Source organism: Schistocerca serialis, chromosome 2, assembly GCF_023864345.2.
Source record: "Schistocerca serialis cubense isolate TAMUIC-IGC-003099 chromosome 2, iqSchSeri2.2, whole genome shotgun sequence".
NCBI classification, from domain to species: domain Eukaryota; kingdom Metazoa; phylum Arthropoda; class Insecta; order Orthoptera; family Acrididae; genus Schistocerca; species Schistocerca serialis.
This window is the reverse complement of record NC_064639.1, coordinates 324,768,310-324,786,399: the sequence shown is the minus strand read 5'-3', so window position 1 is coordinate 324,786,399 and position 18,090 is coordinate 324,768,310. Positions and strand designations below refer to the sequence as shown.

At 40.5% G+C, this 18,090-nt stretch overlaps 1 protein-coding gene across 2 annotated transcripts in view; it reads left to right on the top strand.

The window, feature by feature from the left end:
- LOC126457136 (uncharacterized) overlaps nt 1-17,651 on the top strand; it is a 29,508-nt gene extending 11,857 nt beyond the window's left edge. For both annotated transcript variants that reach the window (XM_050093202.1, XM_050093204.1), the window contains exon 4: nt 14,515-17,651. In XM_050093202.1, coding sequence (XP_049949159.1) covers nt 14,515-15,740 — 1,226 coding nt within the window. In that variant the 3' untranslated portion in view covers nt 15,741-17,651. The remainder of the gene's footprint in view (nt 1-14,514) is intronic.
- Nucleotides 17,652-18,090: the final 439 nt, after the last annotated feature.

The window sequence follows — 18,090 nt, the reverse complement described above, 5'->3', positions numbered from 1 at the left end:
ATCCAGAATTTCCTATCTCTCAGACCTTTTCTGGTCCAGACAAGTTTGACTCTCAGCATTCAATATGTACAGGATACTGGAGTCTCTCAGGGAGCAGTTCTGAGTGTAATGCTGTTCACTATTGCCATCAGTGGTATTGTAAATGCAGTGGCCCCACAGTCTCTGTGTTGCTGTATGTGGATGATCTTTGCCTGAACTGTACCTCTTCATCACTGTGAAAACTTCAGGGGACTGCCTGAAGAGTACATGGATGAGCCCTGAATCACAGCTATCAATTTTCTCCTGCAAAGTCACGAGTTGTGCTGATTCTGGATTGTGCACCTGTGCCCAGAAATTTACTTTGGTAACCATTTACTTGAAGTAATTGAAACTTTTCAATTCTTAGGTATTTTATTTGACAGCAAGCTAACTTAGCTGCCACATGTCCTCTGGCTCAAGGCAACTTGTACGAAAAAGCTAAATGCTCGCCTTTTTTGTAGTAACTCCTCACAGGGCACAGACTGCATAGTTTTTCTAAGATTTTACAAAGCACGGATGTTATCCCACTTTGACTGTGGATGTGTTGCTTATGGGTTGGCAGCACTGTCCGTATTGAGCTTGCTGGACCCTGTTAACCACATTGGTGTGTGGTTCGCAACTGGGGGTGGTTCGCAACTGGGGCATTGTGGAAGCTGATGTCCAAGAGCTGTGGGTTAGACGACAGCAGCTTCTGGGTAATTACGTAGTCATAGTCTGTCAGATACCTCACCCATGTCACTCAACTCCATAACCAAGAGTTCAGATTGTTTGCACATTGCCCAAAAGTGGTAGATCAGCTGGAGTCTGACTTGGTACTCTACTGAAGGACCTCCAACAGCCTCCTGTAGTCTGTGTTCCGAGGTCTCCCTCTCAGCACCTCCTATGGCCTGTACCTGGTCCTGTGATATGGATGAACCTCTTTTGTGGCCCCAAGAATGACACTGATCCTGCCCTTCTCTTACTCCTTTTCGTTCGATCCTCAGTATGCATCTACACAGATGGATCAAAAGTCAGTGATAGGATTGGTTACGCTTTTGCACATGCAAGGGAACATGAGAAGCACCTGCTGGCGAGTGCCTGCATTGTACACACTGCAGAGTCAGTTGCCATATCTCTGGCTTTGCAGTACGTCAAATCCCAGGCCATGACAAACTTCCTGATCTGTAGCGGTTCCATGAGTTGCTTAAAAGGCATAACCTTAGAGTTACCTTCATCTGGACACAGAGCTACATAGGCATTCCAGGAAATGAACTTGCCGACCCTCCAGCCAAAACCACAACTACAGGAGATCATTTCTACGTCGAAATACTGGGCACAGACTTAAGATTGCAACTTAGATGCAATATTGTGAGGCTCTGGGAATTTGAATGGCAGGCTACAACAACCCAAAACAAGTTAAAAATGATTAAGGGGTCCACTGAGCTGTGGCATACATCGTTCCTGGCACCTCAGAAAGATGCTATTGTGTTTTGTCGACTATGTGTCGCCCACATGAGATTCGCCCAGAGTTCCTTCTGCATCAGGAGGATCCTCCTCACTGCAGCTTAGGTAGTCTGCTGACGATCGTGCATGTTCTTGTTGTTTGTGCCCTGCTGGCCAAGCTGCTGCGGCACGCTCTCAGCTTACCTATTTCACTACCTCAGATGCTTGCAGATGATGAAACAGCCACTACCAGTGTGTCACATTTCCCGAGAGAGAGGGGGGGGGGGGGGGGGGAGATATCAACTTCTTGTGCCTTTATAGACCTTCTTGTGCATGATGCTGCCTGGGTTACCTTAATTTTCTTTTAACTGTCGTGTTACAACTACCATAATGCTTTTTGACTTGCTTGTATAGTTGGAACAGCCAAGTCCCCACTTTTTCACTTTTTGCTTTTTCATGTGTTTCTCTCATGGAATGGAGGGACTGATGACACAGTAGTTTTGTCCCTTTAAACACATAATAATAATAATAATCGTTGTCATCTAAAGTTTCCACTTACAATGAAAGCATAAACTTTGAACATTCTAATCTACTGTGTGCATGGGAGTAAAGACCGTATAAAAAAAAGAAAAAAACCCACTAGGAAATAAATCCCAATGGGGACCAAAATCATATCCACTTTTTTGTTGTTGTTTTGAATGCAAAGAAGGGTATGATACAGCTTGTCACATTACTCTATCCTGTGCAAGCCTCTTCGTCTTGGAACAACTACTGCCACTTACATCCTTCTGAGTCTGCTTAGTGTATTCATTTCTTAGTCTCCTCCTGCAGTTTATTTCCTCCTCCCCCTGCCATATGCACTTCCCTCCAGTATTAAATTGGTGTTCCCTTGATGTCTCAGATTGTGTCCTATCAACCAATCCCATCTTCTAGTGAGGTTGTGCCTTGAATTTCATTTCTCCTCCGTTCTGTTTAAGTACCTCTTCAGTAGTTATGTGACATTTAATCTTCAGTGGCACTATATTTCAAAAGCTTCTATTCCCTTTTTGTCTAAATTGTTTATCGTCCATGTCATCACTTTCATACAGGGCTACACTCCATACGAGTAAAAGGTCTTTTGGGAAAAATAATTTTTATTCTAATGATAGAAAACCGAAACATACATTATTTCTTTACATAACCTCCCTGCATTTCAACACACTTTGTGCAACATTTCACATGTTTTTTGATTCTGTCAGAAACACGTTTTTTGGTTGTACATATAAGCAATTTTGCACCACATCAATAACTTCTGAATCTGCTGAAAATCTTCTTCCCCTGAGCACTTTCTTCAGTGGTCCAAATGTATGGAAATCAGTTGGAGGCAAGTTTGGACTGTCTGACAGGTGTTCCAGCAATTTGAATCCCATCTTCTTTATTTTTTGGCCATCACTTTGAACAAATGTGGCTGAGCTTTATCTAGCTGTAGGATGACACCTTTTCACAGTTTTCCATGACATTTTTTGCAGTTTGGCCTCTTGCGTGCTACCACAATTTCCATGTCTCAGAATAGTGTTTGCATAATCCTATCAGCTGATGGTTGGCGTTTAAATTTCTTAACTTGTGGTGGTGATGGATTTTTCCAAACCAAGCTCGCAGCCTTACCTTCCAGTTTGTGATGGTGCACCCAAGTTACAGGTACAGTAACAATTTGCTATAAAAATACATCTCCCTTGCAATGATAACGGGTCAGATGTTTACGAGAGATGTCCATCCTTTGTGCCTTAAGCTGCACTGACAATTCATTCGGTACCCACCTCGCACAAATTTTCCAAAAATGTAGCCTGTCATGTAAAATGGAATATGCCGAACCATGACTGATTTGTAAAGTATAGTCAGTTTCGTCCACTGTTATTCCTCTATTTTACATCACCATACCCTCATTGTTTCCAAATTGTCTTTAGTTGTTGATGTTGATGGCCTGCCCAATCTTTCTTCGACACACAGATAAGTTCTTCACTGTTTGAAGCATTCCATCCATTCGTAGATCTTGCTTAGAGATAAACAGCTGTCATCATAAAGCTCTTGCATTCGAAGAACAATTTCTGCAGGTTTAACACCGTCTGTAAATAAAAGGCTAATCACTGCCCTCATTTCCTCCTTGGTGCAGATTGACAATGGAGCTGTCATGTTTCACAGTCTGCTACAATATGACTACTAACGCGGGAATAAGAGTGACACATTACATAGAATTGTTGTGGATGACAATTCTTCAGCCCTGGATACTAGCAGTGTTGCCAAGGCCACAGTGAGAAATTGCAAAAGTTTCTTTACATTTTGACTTCCCCTTGTACTTTCAGAAAAGACTTCGTGATACTTAAATCTATATTTCATTTTAACAAACTTCTGTTTTTCAGAAACAATATTTTATATCCTCTCTATGTTAGCCATCATCAGTTATTTTGCTGCCCAAATAGCAAAACTTGTCTACTACTTTAAGTTTCTCATTTCCTAATCTAATTATCTCGGCATTGGCTAATTTAATTCAACTACATTCCATTGTCCTTGTTTTGCTTTTGTTGATGTTCATCTTAATCTTCCTTTCATCAGGGACAAGGAGTGTCCCAGGGAAGTGTGATAGGATTGTTGTTATTTTCTGTATACATAAATGATTTTATGAATAGGGTAAGAGAGCAGTCTGTGGCTCTCTGCTGATGATGCTGTGGTGTATGGGAAGGTCTCATCATTGAGTGACTATAGGAGGATACAAGATGACGTGGACAAAATTTCTAGTTGGCTAGATGGATGGCTACTTGTTTTAAATGTAGAAAAATGCAAGTTAATGCACCCGAGTATGAAAAACAAACCTGTAATGTTGGAGTACAGCATTTTGTAGTGTGCTGCTTGACACAGTCACATCGATTAAATATTTAGGCATAACATTGCAAAGGAATTTCAAGTGGAATGAGTACGTAAGGATCGTAGTAAGGAAGGCAAATGACGGACATCATTTGATTGGGAGAACTTTAGGGAACTGTGGTTCATCTGGAAAGGAGACTGTATAATATACTGGCACAACCCATTCTTGAATACTGTTCAAATGTTTGGGATCTTCACCAGGTCAGATTAAAGGAAGACATCGAAGTAATCCAGAGGCGGGCTGCTAGATTTGTTGTTGGTAGGTTCAAACAACATGCAGATGTTACGGAGATGCTTTGGGAACTTAAATAGTTGTCAGTGGAGGGAAGGCAGTGTTCTTTACAAGGAGCACTATTGAGAAACTGTAGAGAACCAGCATTTGAGGCTGACTGCAGGAAGATTCTACTGCTGCCAAAGTACATTCAAATAAGAAGGGTTAGGTTCTATATGCAGGCATCTAGGCAGTCATTTTTCCCATGCTCTACTTGCGAGCGAAAGAGGGAAGGAAATAACTAGTAGTGGTACAAGGTACCCCAGCCACGCACCATACTGTGGCTTGTGAAGTGTGTGTGGTGTACATAGATGTGCTGTCCATTCTGTTTAATTGCTCATCCAAGTCCTTTGCTGTCTGATAGAATTACAGTGTCATCATCAAACCTCAAAGTTTTTATTTCTTTTCCCTGGAATGTAATTCATACTCCAAATTTTTCTTTTATTTCCTTTACTGCTTGCTCAATGTACAGATTGAATAACATTGGGGATAGGTGACAACTTTCCATCACTCCCTTCTCAACCACCACTTCCATTTCATGCTCCTAACTTGTGTGTTGTTTCTGTACAAGTTGTAAATAGCTTCTCACTCCCTGTATTTTATAACTGCTGGCTTCAGAATTTCAAAGAGTGTGCTCCAATCAACATTGCCAAAACCTCTGTCTAAACCTACAAATGTTTTCTTAATATACACTCCTGGAAATTGAAATAAGAACACCGTGAATTCATTGTCCCAGGAAGGGGAAACTTTATTGACGCATTTCTGGGGTCAGATACATCACATGATCACACTGACAGAACCACAGGCACATAGACACAGGCAACAGAGCATGCACAATGTCGGCAATAGTACAGTGTATATCCACCTTTCGCAGCAATGCAGGCTGCTATTCTCCCATGGAGACGATCGTAGAGATGCTGGATGTAGTCCTGTGGAACGGCTTGCCATGCCATTTCCACCTGGCGCCTCAGTTGGACCAGCGTTCGTGCTGGACGTGCAGACCGCGTGAGACGACGCTTCATCCAGTCCCAAACATGCTCAATGGGGGACAGATCCGGAGATCTTGCTGGCCAGGGTAGTTGACTTACACCTTCTAGAGCACGTTGGGTGGCACGGGATACATTAGGACGTGCATTGTCCTGTTGGAACAGCAAGTTCCCTTTCCGGTCTAGGAATGGTAGAACGATGGGTTCGATGACGGTTTGTATGTACCGTGCACTATTCAGTGTCCCCTCGACGATCACCAGTGGTGTACGGCCAGTGTAGGAGATCGCTCCCCACACCATGATGCCGGGTGTTGGCCCTGTGTGCCTCGGTCGTATGCAGTCCTGATAGTGGCGCTCACCTGCACGGCGCCAAACACGCATACGACCATCATTGGCACCAAGGCAGAAGCGACTCTCATCGCTGAAGACGACACGTCTCCATTCGTCCCTCCATTCACGCCTGTCGCGACACCACTGGAGGCGGGCTGCACGATGTTGGGGCGTGAGCGGAAGACGGCCTAACGGTGTGCGGGACCGTAGCCCAGCTTCATGGAGACGGTTGCGAATGGTCCTCGCCGATACCCCAGGAGCAACAGTGTCCCTAATTTGCTGGGAAGTGGCGGTGCGGTCCCCTACGGCACTGCGTAGGATCCTACGGTCTTGGCGTGCATCCGTGCGTCGCTGCGGTTCGGTCCCAGGTTGACGGGTACGTGCACCTTCCGCCGACCACTGGCGACAACATCGATGCACTGTGGAGACCTCACGCCCCACGTGTTGAGCAATTCGGCGGTACGTCCACCCGGCCTCCCGCATGCCCACTATACACCCTCGCTCAAAGTCCGTCAACTGCACATACGGTTCACGTCCACGCTGTCGCGGCATGCTACCCGTGTTAAAGACTGCGATGGAGCTCCGTATGCCATGGCAAACTGGGTGACACTGACGGCGGCGGTGCACAAATGCTGCGCAGCTAGCGCCATTCGACGGCCAACACCGCAGTTCCTGGTGTGTCCGCTGTGCCGTGCGTGTGATCATTGCTTGTACAGCCCTCTCGCAGTGTCCGGAGCAAGTGTGGTGGGTCTGACACACCGGTGTCAATGTGTTCTTTTTTCCATTTCCAGGAGTGTATCTTATGTGAGAGGTCGTAGGGTCAGTACTGCCTCGCGTGTTCCTGCATTTGTCCAGAATCCAAACAGATTGTCCATGAGGTCAGCTTCCATCCGTTTTTCCATTCTTTTAAAGAATTTGTTTTAGTATTTTGCAACATTGACTTGTTAAACTGATAGTTTGGTAATATTCATGCCTGTCTGTATCTGCTTTCTTTGGAAATGGAATTATTACATTCTGCTTGAATTCTGAGGGATTTTTGTGCATCTCGTATATATTTTGCGCACCAGGTGGAAAGCTATCAGTATTTTTGACAGAACGTTGTCTACTTCAGGGACCTTGTTTCAACTTTGGGTCTTTCAGTGCTCTGTCAAATTCTTCTCTCAGTACCATATCTCCCTTCTCATCTTCATCTACACCTACAGCCTCTTCCCTTTCTATAATATTGCCTTAAAGTTCATTTCCCTTGTATAGCCCCTCTATATACTCCTTCCATCTTTACCAAGCAAGGTGACGCAGTCGTTAGCACACTGGACTCGCATTTGGGAGGATGCCGGTTCAATCCCGTGTCCAGCTGTCCTGCTTTAGGTTCTCTGTGATTTCCCCAAATCACTTCAGACAAATGCCGAGATGGTTCCTTTGAAGAGGCACGGCCGATTTCCTTCCCCACCCTTCCCTAATCCGTGCTTGTACTCCGTCTCTAATGACTTCATTGTCGACGGGGCATTAAACACTAATCTCCTTCTCTTCCTTCAATCTTTGAGCTTCCCCTTCTTTGCTTAGGACTGGTTTTCAATCTGAGTTCTTGATAGTCCCACGACTGCTTGTTTTTTTTTCTCCAAAAGCCTGTTTAATTTTCCTGTAAGTGGTATCTTTCACCTAATGACATATGCTATCCTTAAATTTGTTCTCTAGCCATTCCTGTTCAGCCATTTTGCACTTCCTATCAGTCTCATTATTTGGACTTTTGTATTCGCTTTCGCCTTTGTAGTTCGCTGCATTTTTATATTTTCTCCTTTCCTCAATTAAATTTAATATATCCTTTGTTATCCAAGGATTTCTTCCAAGCCTTGTCTTTTTACTTACTTGATCCTGTGCTGCCTTCATTATGTCATCCCTCAGAGTTACCTGCTGATCTTCTCCTGTTTCCACTGTTTTTGTCAGTCATTACCCAATGCTTCCTCTGAAACTCTCAACAATGTCTGTTTCTTTCAGCTTATCCAGATTCCATCTCCTTAACTTCCTACCTTTTTACAATTTCTTCAGTTTTAATCTACAGTTCAAAGCTAATACATATGTGGTCAGAGTCCATGTCTGGCTGTGGAAGTGTTGTACAATTTAAAATCTGGTTATGATATATGTCTTACCATCATATAATCAGCCTGAAACCTTCCAGGTATCTTCTGTGTATACAGCCTTCTTCCATGATTCTGAAAGGAAGTGTTAGTAATGATTAAATTATGATCTGTGCAAATTTCTACAATGTGGCTTCATATTTCATTCCTTTCTGTCATTCCATATTCACCTTCTATTTTTCCTTCTCTTTCTTTTTCTGCTATCAATTTCCAATCCCCCATCACTGTTAAATTTTCATCTCACTTAACTATCTGAATTATTTCTTTTATCCCATCATATATTTCTTCAGTTTCTTCATATGTGTAGCTACTTGGCGTATAAACTTTTACTACTGTGGAGAGTGTGGGCTTCATACAATCTTGACTGTGATAATGCTTTCACTATGTCATTCATAGTACCTTATACTCTTTCCTGTTGTGTTATTCATTATTGAACCTACTACTGCATTATCACTATTTGATTTTGTCTTTGTAATCCTGTAGCAGGGAAGCAGTGGTTGGGAAGGGAGTAAGACAGGGTTGTAGTCTCTCCCCGATGTTTTTCAATCTGTATATTGAGCAAGCAGTAAAGGAAACAAAAGAAAAATTCGGAGTAGGTATTAAAATTCATGGAGAAGAAATAAAAACTTTGAGGTTCGCCGATGACATTGTAATTCTGTCAGAGACAGCAAAGGACTTGGAAGAGCAGTTGAATGGAATGGACAGTGTCTTGAAAGGAGGATATAAGATGAACATCAACAAAAGCAAAACAAGGATAATGGAATGTAGTCTAATTAAGTCAGGTGATGCTGAAGGAATTAGATTAGGAAATGAGGCACTTAAAGTAGTAAAGGAGTTTTGCTATTTGGGGAGCAAAATAACTGATGATGGTTGAAGTAGAGAGGATATAAAATGTAGGCTGGCAATGGCAAGGAAAGCGTTTCTGAAGAAGAGAAATTTGTTAACATCCAGTATTGATTTAAGTGTCAGGAAGTCATTTCTGAAAGTATTTGTATGGAGTGTAGCCTCGTATGGAAGTGAAACATGGACGATAAATAGTTTGGACAAGAAGAGAATAGAAGCTTTCGAAATGTGGTGCTACAGAAGAATGCTGAAGATTAGATGGGTAGATCACATAACTAATGAGGAAGTATTGAATAGGATTGGGGAGAAGAGAAGTTTGTGGAACAACTTGACCAGAAGAAGTGATTGGTTGGTAGGACATGTTCTGAGGCATCAAGGGATCACCAATTTAGTATTGGAGGGCAGCGTGGAGGGTAAAAATCGTAGAGGGAGACCAAGAGATGAATACACTAAGCAGATTCAGAAGGATGTAGGTTGCAGTAGGTACTGGGAGATGAAAAAGCTTGCACAGGATAGAGTAGCATGGAGAGCTGCATCAAACCAGTCTCTGGACTGAAGACCACAACAACAACAACAACAATCCTGTATTCTCCTGACCAGATGTCCTGTTCTTCCTGCCACTGAACTTCATTAATTCCCACTATACTGAGCGAGGTGGCGCAGTGTTTAACACACTGGACTCGCATTTGGGAGGACAGCGGTTCAATCTGGATTTAGGTTTTCCATGATTTCCCTAAATCTCTTCAGGCAAATGCCAGGATGGTTCCTTTGAAAAGGGCACGGCTGACTTCCTTCCCCATCCTTCCCTAATCTGATGAGATCGATGACCTCACTGTTTGGTCTCCTCCCCCAAAACAACTCAACCCATTCCCACTATCTCCAACAGTAACCTGTCCATTTCCCTCTTTAAATTTTCTAAACTACCTACCCAATTAACAGACCTAACATTCCAAGCCCCAACCTGTAGACCACCGGCTTTGCTTCTCCTGATGACAATAACCCCTTGCCCAGAGATCCAAATGGGGTCTGTTTTACATAAGAGGATGCCATTTTTATTTAACCATACATTAGAGATGCATGTCCTCCAGAAAAATTATGGTTGTAGCTTCCTCTTGCTTTCAGCCATTCACAGTACCAGCACAGCAAGGTCATTTTGGTTGGTGCTAGAAGGCGAGGTCAGTCAATTCTACAGACTGTTTCCCCTGCAACTAATGAAAAGGCTGCTGTGCCGCTTTTTGGAAACCACTTGTTTGGCTGGCCACTCAACACATACCTCTCTGTTGTGGTTGCAGCTATAGGATGCCTACCTGTATTGCTGAGGCATACAAGCCACCCCACCAACGGCAAATTTCATGGCTAGGGTGAGGGGATATTCACTTCAAATTTGACAAAATAATTTTTGTTGATTGTGTTCCACAGTTTTTATAAGTTGTAGAAATGACATTGTGTAACATCTGAAGCTGCTGTTCAGTTTATTGTTTGATGTTAAACTGGTTTCAATGAGACCATTTTCCAGCATGTTCTCAACACGCATCATGGGCAAGGAAAATTAATTGAGCAGGTAGCTTAGAGAAATTAAAGAGAAAGAAGGAAGGGTTGATTTTTTTTTTTTTTTTTTTTTTTTTTTTTTTTTTTTTTTATATATATATATATGGTGGGAATTAGTGAAGTGCAATGGCTTGAACAGGATTTCTGGTCAGGTGAATATGGGGTTATCAACACAAAATCAGACATGGGTAATACTGAAGTGGTTCTAATAAAGAATAAGAAAATAGAAATGTAGCTAGGCTACTGTGAAATGCTCAGTGAAGACCTTATCATGGTCAAGATGGAGACGAGGCCTACACATACCACATTTATAATGCTAAGAGTTTAGTGCACACTGCTTCACTCACAGTCTGTGTGATCTGTATAGATTTTTTTTCCTTTAATCAAATTTTTATGTTATTCACAAATTGCAACACCTTTGAAACTTCTCATGCTAATTAAGGCCATAGAAGCATGGTCTTTACAAATGTACTTCTGACCAAAAAGCAATTTTGAAATGCAAAGTTTTTGTTAATCGTGCCTTTTGCGTTCTTATGGTGTTGTTTACTAGGAACTTCCATCCTCTAACACACATTTCTTTAGGTCTAACCGAGAAGTGAAATGCCAATTTTCAATGATCTATATATATATATATATATATATATATATTAATGGAGGGAAACATTCCACGTAGGAAAAATATATCTAAAAACAAAGATGATGTGACTTACCAAATGAAAGTGTTGTGGCAGGTCGACAGACACACAAACAAACACAAACATACACACAAAATTCAAGCTTTCGCAACAAACTGTTGCCTCATCAGGAAAGAGGGAAGGAGAGGGAAAGACGAAAGGATGTGGGTTTTAAGGGAGAGGGTAAGGAGTCATTCCAATCCCGGGAGCGGAAAGACTTACCTTAGGGGGAAAAAAGGGCGGGTATACACTCGCACACACACACATATCCATCCACACATATACAAACACAAGCAGACATATTTGAAGACCAAGAGTGTCTTTCCACCGTCCACCTAATCTTCGTAACCTCTTAGTTCATCCCTATGAAATCCCCAAACCACCTTCCCTACCCTCTGGCCCCAGTGTAAAACCTGTCCCATGCACCCTCCCACCACCACCTACTCCAGTCCCGTAACCCGGAAGGTGTACACGATCAAAGGCAGAGCCACGTGTGATAGCACGCACGTGATTTACCAACTGACCTGCCTACACTGTGACGCATTCTATGTGGGAAGGACCAGCAACAAACTGTCCATTCGCATGAATGGACACAGGCAGACAGTGTTTGTTGGTAATGAGGATCACCCTGTGGCTAAACATGCCTTGGTGCACGGCCAGCACATCTTGGCACAGTGTTACACCGTCCGGGTTATCTGGATACTTCCCACTAACACCAACCTATCCGAACTCCGGAGATGGGAACTTGCTCTACAATATATCCTCTCTTCCCGTTATCCACCAGGCCTCAATCTCCGCTAATTTCAAGTTGCCGCCACTCATACCTCACCTGTCATTCAACAACATCTTTGCCTTTGCACTTCCGCCTCGACTGACATCTCTGCCCAAACTCTTTGCCTCTGTATATGTCTGCTTGTGTCTGTATATGTGTGGATGGATATGTGTGTGTGTGCGAGTGTATACCCGTCCTTTTTTCCCCCTAAGGTAAGTCTTTCCGCTCCCGGGATTGGAATGACTCCTTACCCTCTCCCTTAAAACCCACATCCTTTCGTCTTTCCCTCTCCTTCCCTCTTTCCTGATGAGGCAACAGTTTGTTGCGAAAGCTTGAATTTTGTGTGTATGTTTGTGTGTCTATCGACGTGCCAGCGCTTTTGTTTGGCAAGTCACATCATCTTGGTTTTTAGAGATATATATAATATATATATAATGAAATGATTTCATAAAACTTTTCATTCCCTATTTCACTCTCTTAGGGGGCTGAATTGCCAAAACCACCTGCAAAAAACCACTGAAAACGCGTATTTTTCTTATTTCTAAGTGAGAAGTCAAATACCAGTTTTCGTAGATGTAGCTTTAAAAATTCTTAGCAGTTCTTTAATGATGAGTTATTTCCAAAAAATCTTTCACTCACTGCGTTACTCTCTCAGTGGTTGACTTTCCAAAAATGCTGAAACATGTATTTTTTTGTTCCTAGCTGAGAAACCAAATACCAATTTTTCATAATTCTGTCTTCAAAATTTCCTTTACAGCGACATATTTTCAATAGAGCATTTCATCTATGTTTCACCCCCTTTAGGAGTGGAATTTTGGACAGTCCCTCCTTAAACTGTATCTACAGTAATAAGATCCTCATCCTCTCCAAATTTCAAGTGTGTATCCCTGGTGATTTGGGTTCGGCAATGATGAATTGGTGAGTCAGTCAGGACATTGTCTTTTAGATATAGAGATCAGCTTCGTGTATGTTGAAGATATTGTCAGAGTATATGATATAAATGAAATTATTCAGTTTGTTAAGGAAATGAAAATTTAATTTTGAAGGGGGACTGTAATTCTATACTAAGCAAAGAAAGAGAAGAAAAATAATAGAACATAAAAAGGGGGGGGGGGGGGTGAAAGCCGTCTGGTAGAATTTTGCACAGAGAATAGTTTTATTGTTGCTGACACTGAGTGTTGCTGACACTGAGTTTGAGTGTTACTGTTCAAGCTGCACTATATGTTTCCATTAGTGGGTAGTCCATGTTTTACGGAAGTCAAGGAACCCGGCTCATTACACGTTTGTTACAAGGGTGTTCATGTTGATATTTGATAAACTCTTGCAGATATGGAGTATGGCAATAAAACTGAAAGAGGGGAAACTATCTGTTGTTCACTCGTTAAGTTTATCAATCAGTCTAATTCAAAATTAAAGTATCAGAATTTACTGGAGATGCTGAGTCGCAGATAGGCATAACAAAAAGACTGTCACAGATATAGCTTTCGGCCAGTAAGACCTTCATCAAAAATAGACGACAGACACACTTACATACTCACGCAGATGCAACTCACACACACGACTACAGTCTGATGCAACTGAGGCTGCACTCCTTTCATAATATGTTACATTCCATCCTGGATTTTCCATTGTTTGAAAGTATCAGAATTGTTCATCTGCTGTTTTATGTGTGGGGGAAGGGGCAGATACTCAAAATGCGTAAGAAGAATCAATCTTGACAGAGTTACAGGATTACTTGGGTACTGGTGTTGGTAACAGCTCATGTGATGAATGATGGGAATGGAATATGGGAGATTTGTTTCTTATTGGTAGTGAGTCATAATGTTTGTTGATAATTTCATATGGTTTATAACTAAGTTAGCTGGTATTTTGTTCTTTTGCATTTGAATTTAACCACATCATCAGAATCTTTAGGAAAATCAGGAATAAGAATACAAGTAGGTTATTGCAGTGATGAAAGTATATCATGAGCTCTGCTACACATGAATCTATTACAGCAATTGTAATTTCTTGTTGGGATCTATTTTCTTTGCCAGCTTACAGGCTAATTATCACATTCCACTCTAATGTATACCTATGCTACAGTTCAGTCTTTCGGCACATCTTTTTCCTTTCATATTGAAAGCAAATGTAATCAGTTTGTATATTCTGTTGAAAGAAGTCATTAGATTCAATGGTTTTAGTTGCCTACCACATAATGTTACTCAGTTGGCTACTAACATCATCATTGAATTCTCAAAATCAGCTCATTATACAAGAGCTGCAGACTCTATAAATGCACTTTAGCCACAAAAATTATCTATTTTGGAATGGTTCACTAATGAACTGTTATAATGGTTTGATGTGCCTGACTTGATGAAGACTGTACTAAAATAATTTTCCATTCAAAGATTTAAAAGCATTCATGTGTTCTGATAACTGTTCCAAAAGCTTGTTTATTCTTATAATTCATTATGTTTCTTATGCCTTGTTATATTTGTCTGTTTATCTACTTGCACCTTGCTTTCTGATTCTCATTTTTTTAATGGTTAAATTCTTATCTCAGGTAAACAGAAATTCAAGGAAATTTTTGCCCTTTGTTTATATAATTTTAATTTATTTTAATCTTTTTTTTTTGTAGGTGTTTTTACTGTGTGGTTAGTTCCATCTGAAGCCAGTGAAAGGTGTGGTTTGGAACCAGGTGTATATACACTTGTAGTTGGCTCTGCTGTGATCCAGCTTCGGAGTAGCACAGACAACAGTATTCTCTTCACATGGCCCTACCGTTACATCAGGCGGTATGGCTATCGTGAAGGGAAGTTCATATTTGAGGCTGGCAGAAAATGTGATTCTGGAGAAGGCACATTCACATTGCAGCATTCTAATCAGCAAGAGATATTTCGTTGCCTTTCCTCCAAAATGAAAAGTATGCGGAAATTGCTATCTGGTGAAACTCCTGTAAGCCCTGTGATAATGTGTGGTGACAATCAGTTCCAAGCAGCCCTGAGTATGGAGGCACGTTCTCGTAGCCCCCTTCCCCCATCTCCAACAAGTGCGACTCTTTTTGATACAGATTTTAGCACAATTTCACAACCTTCCAGCAAATTTCTTGGCACTGTTGTTGCAGAAAATGAACATTTTGTTGTAAATAGTTTTTCACATACCAGCAGACCAAAGCCAAAGCCTGTAAAACCTCCCCGCAAACAAATTCAATCTGTAGAAAATATTTCAACAGAAAATGAATCCATCTCTACTGAATCTTTAAGCTCTGGTCGTTTCAAAGCTTCTAAAGGAAGCAGCCTGTCGCCAACAACCCCGGTGCTTGTGACTCCTACAGATAGTGCACAAGATTATGATGATGTGGAGGTTCGAAAAGATGCTTGGCGAACCCTAGGTGTTGATGACGTACGACATACAGAAAACCAATGCAGTGATGAAGAAGACAGGCCTGCTCAGTTTTCCACTGCTTCAACTGTTCAGGTTGCTGAACAAAGTCCAATGCCACAGTGTTCAAAAATTCTAGCTACACAGATTTCCATGAAGTCTGACAACAGTGAAGACTATGATAAATTGCAGCACTTCCGCCCACCACCTAAGCCAACTGCTGGAGGCTATAGCCATGTGCCTGTGCCTTCTGCTACTTCTCAAATACAACTTCCTCCTGCTCCAGAGGAATCTCCAACTAGCTTTAATGACTATGAATTATGTGAAAAAATACAAGCTTGTAGGTTAGCAGATGATTCTCATTATGGCTATGGTATGATCCGTAAAAAATCAGTACCAACTGATAACTCTTTATCTGGACCTGAACATCAATTTTACAATGACCAGGAATATGCTGTTGTGCAAAAACCAAAAAAAGTCTAGTCCCTTTTGCATGTGATATTAATTATAAACATTGAATTGTGATCATTTCATGTCCATAGATAGCAATCTATCTTCAAACTAAACATAAAATCTTTTTACTCATTTATAGTATTCATTAAATTCATTCATTTTTAGATAAACTTTGTAAAATGAAAGTTGTTCACTGATTACCAGGTGATTCATCATATTTATATGTTTTAGAGGAACTTTTGTAAATGTGGATAAGTAATTGTTGCTGATTGAGTGGTGTTAGCCTTTCATGTATAATCCTCAATCATAGCAAATTAGAGAATTTTTAAGCATCTTTTAAGAGAGTGGACTATTCTAAATACAGATGTTCTACTCCTTGAGTGACATGCCATGTTTGAAATGCAAATCTTGTTGCCCAATCTTAGAGAAATAGGTTAATTTTGCACAACAGTTGATGTTAACATTCCCATTTTCTGTAAGAAATAACATAAAGACTTGTGAGCTACTTGTTGAAGATTTTATTTACATTTCAAGTTCAGTATATTGAGTCTGCTCATAACAATATCACTCTATAAAAGTAATTACCATTATGGTCTACCATTACATAACTGAATTTTGTATCTGGTAGGCTTTTGATATTAATATTGATTGTAATATAAATGTTGAATGTATTTTAAGAGAATATTTATTCAACTGCCGTTTACTGGGTACCATTTGCCCATATGAATAGACTGCAAACTTGGCTCATGAGCTATGTTTACCTGTAAGTAATTATAAGCATTTATGGGCATACTAAAAAGCTGTTGCAACTTTATTTTTTTCTAAATTTTATATATGTTCTATGGATTTTACCTGCAGATCCATAAATAATATGTTTATGTTGTAACTGAAAGTGTTGTCAGTAGGTTTATTTTATGTCCTTTGTTAAATTTAAATGTGTGTGATACATTAAAAACTATTATTTGTTGAAAATTGTAATTTATGAATGGGTTGATGCAAGAGAGTAATTTGTCCTAGTTAAATATGCAGTGTTAGTATTTTGTGGAATACATGGCCAGTTTCCAAAATTACTAAAAGCTATTTATATGCAAAATAGAGTGAGATACTCACACTGGACCAGCACTTCTTAATTTAGCTCTTGAGTACCATTTCACAAATCTCTCTTCTTAGCCATACATTGTGTTTTAAAATGACTTGTGCATTGAGTGACATTGTCTTGGTGACCAAATTGGTAGACTCTTTTCATTTGTGTAGTGACTTCATTGTTCACTGGGTTAGTATTATTTTTATGGAGAGTCACACAAATGATTAGCAGGAGGCAACTGGAATACTTAATGTAGAGTACCTACTCAGTAGAACATTGTACAATATTTTGACAACAAATCTGGCTCCATTGGAATATTGTTTGTAAAGTAATCCAAGTCAGATTTGCTCAAGATTTGTATAAAGCACTTGTTACAGTTAGGAAATTTCCATTCATTACAGCGTCAGCTGACGTATTTAAGATAATGTATGGATGAATCTGAGGAATGTTCGCTGATGAAGGTTTAGTAATTTCTGCCTCTTTTTCGTGTCAGGAAGCTTGAAGTGGCTACTTATCATCCCATTGATTATGTACCACCAGTTTATAAACTGCTTCTTCTTCATATCCTTTGATGGTTGTTTGTAATCACTTTTTACCTAGCTTTCAGCTTGAGAGTGCTATTATGGTATTGTAGTGATAGCCATCACTTAACATGTTATAACCTCTGCTTTGTCTTGGCTCACATGAGAATTGATTTTCCTGGGCATTCTAAATGGACAACTTTCAATCCTCGTAGCAGTTAACTTCAAGAAGAGAAAACACACTAATTTTTACTTTGGCTAGTTATTTTATTTTATGTGTATACAAGTTGTACTGATAGAATCAAATTAGAGTTTAATTACCCACTCACTGTAAATGCCTTCTGTATTATCACTTCCTGGTCCGAAGTGCTCACATGTTTCATTAAATGCTTAAGAAAGTATATTATGTGGGAGTTGGTTTCCAAAAATAACTTCAGATTAATAGATCAACAAAAATAATCAATTTTTGAAAATATAATGTAATTGTATAGATAAAAAATCTGCTCAAGTGGCAGCATGAGACCACACATATAAAGATACTTAAATTTCCTAGCTGTAGGAGGCAATGGCACCTTCTTCTTGTAGAAGGGGTGAAGGAAAAGGACTGGTGAGGCTTAGCAAATTGAGACAGTTCAGAAAAGTCACCCAGAAGCTCTGGTCAGGGATACATACAGGATGGAACGAGAAGGAAAGAAAGATTGTCTATTCTTCTCATCCCATCCCGGGGTTGTAGGTATTGTTTCAGAACCTCACCAGTCCTTCAGTTTCACCTCTC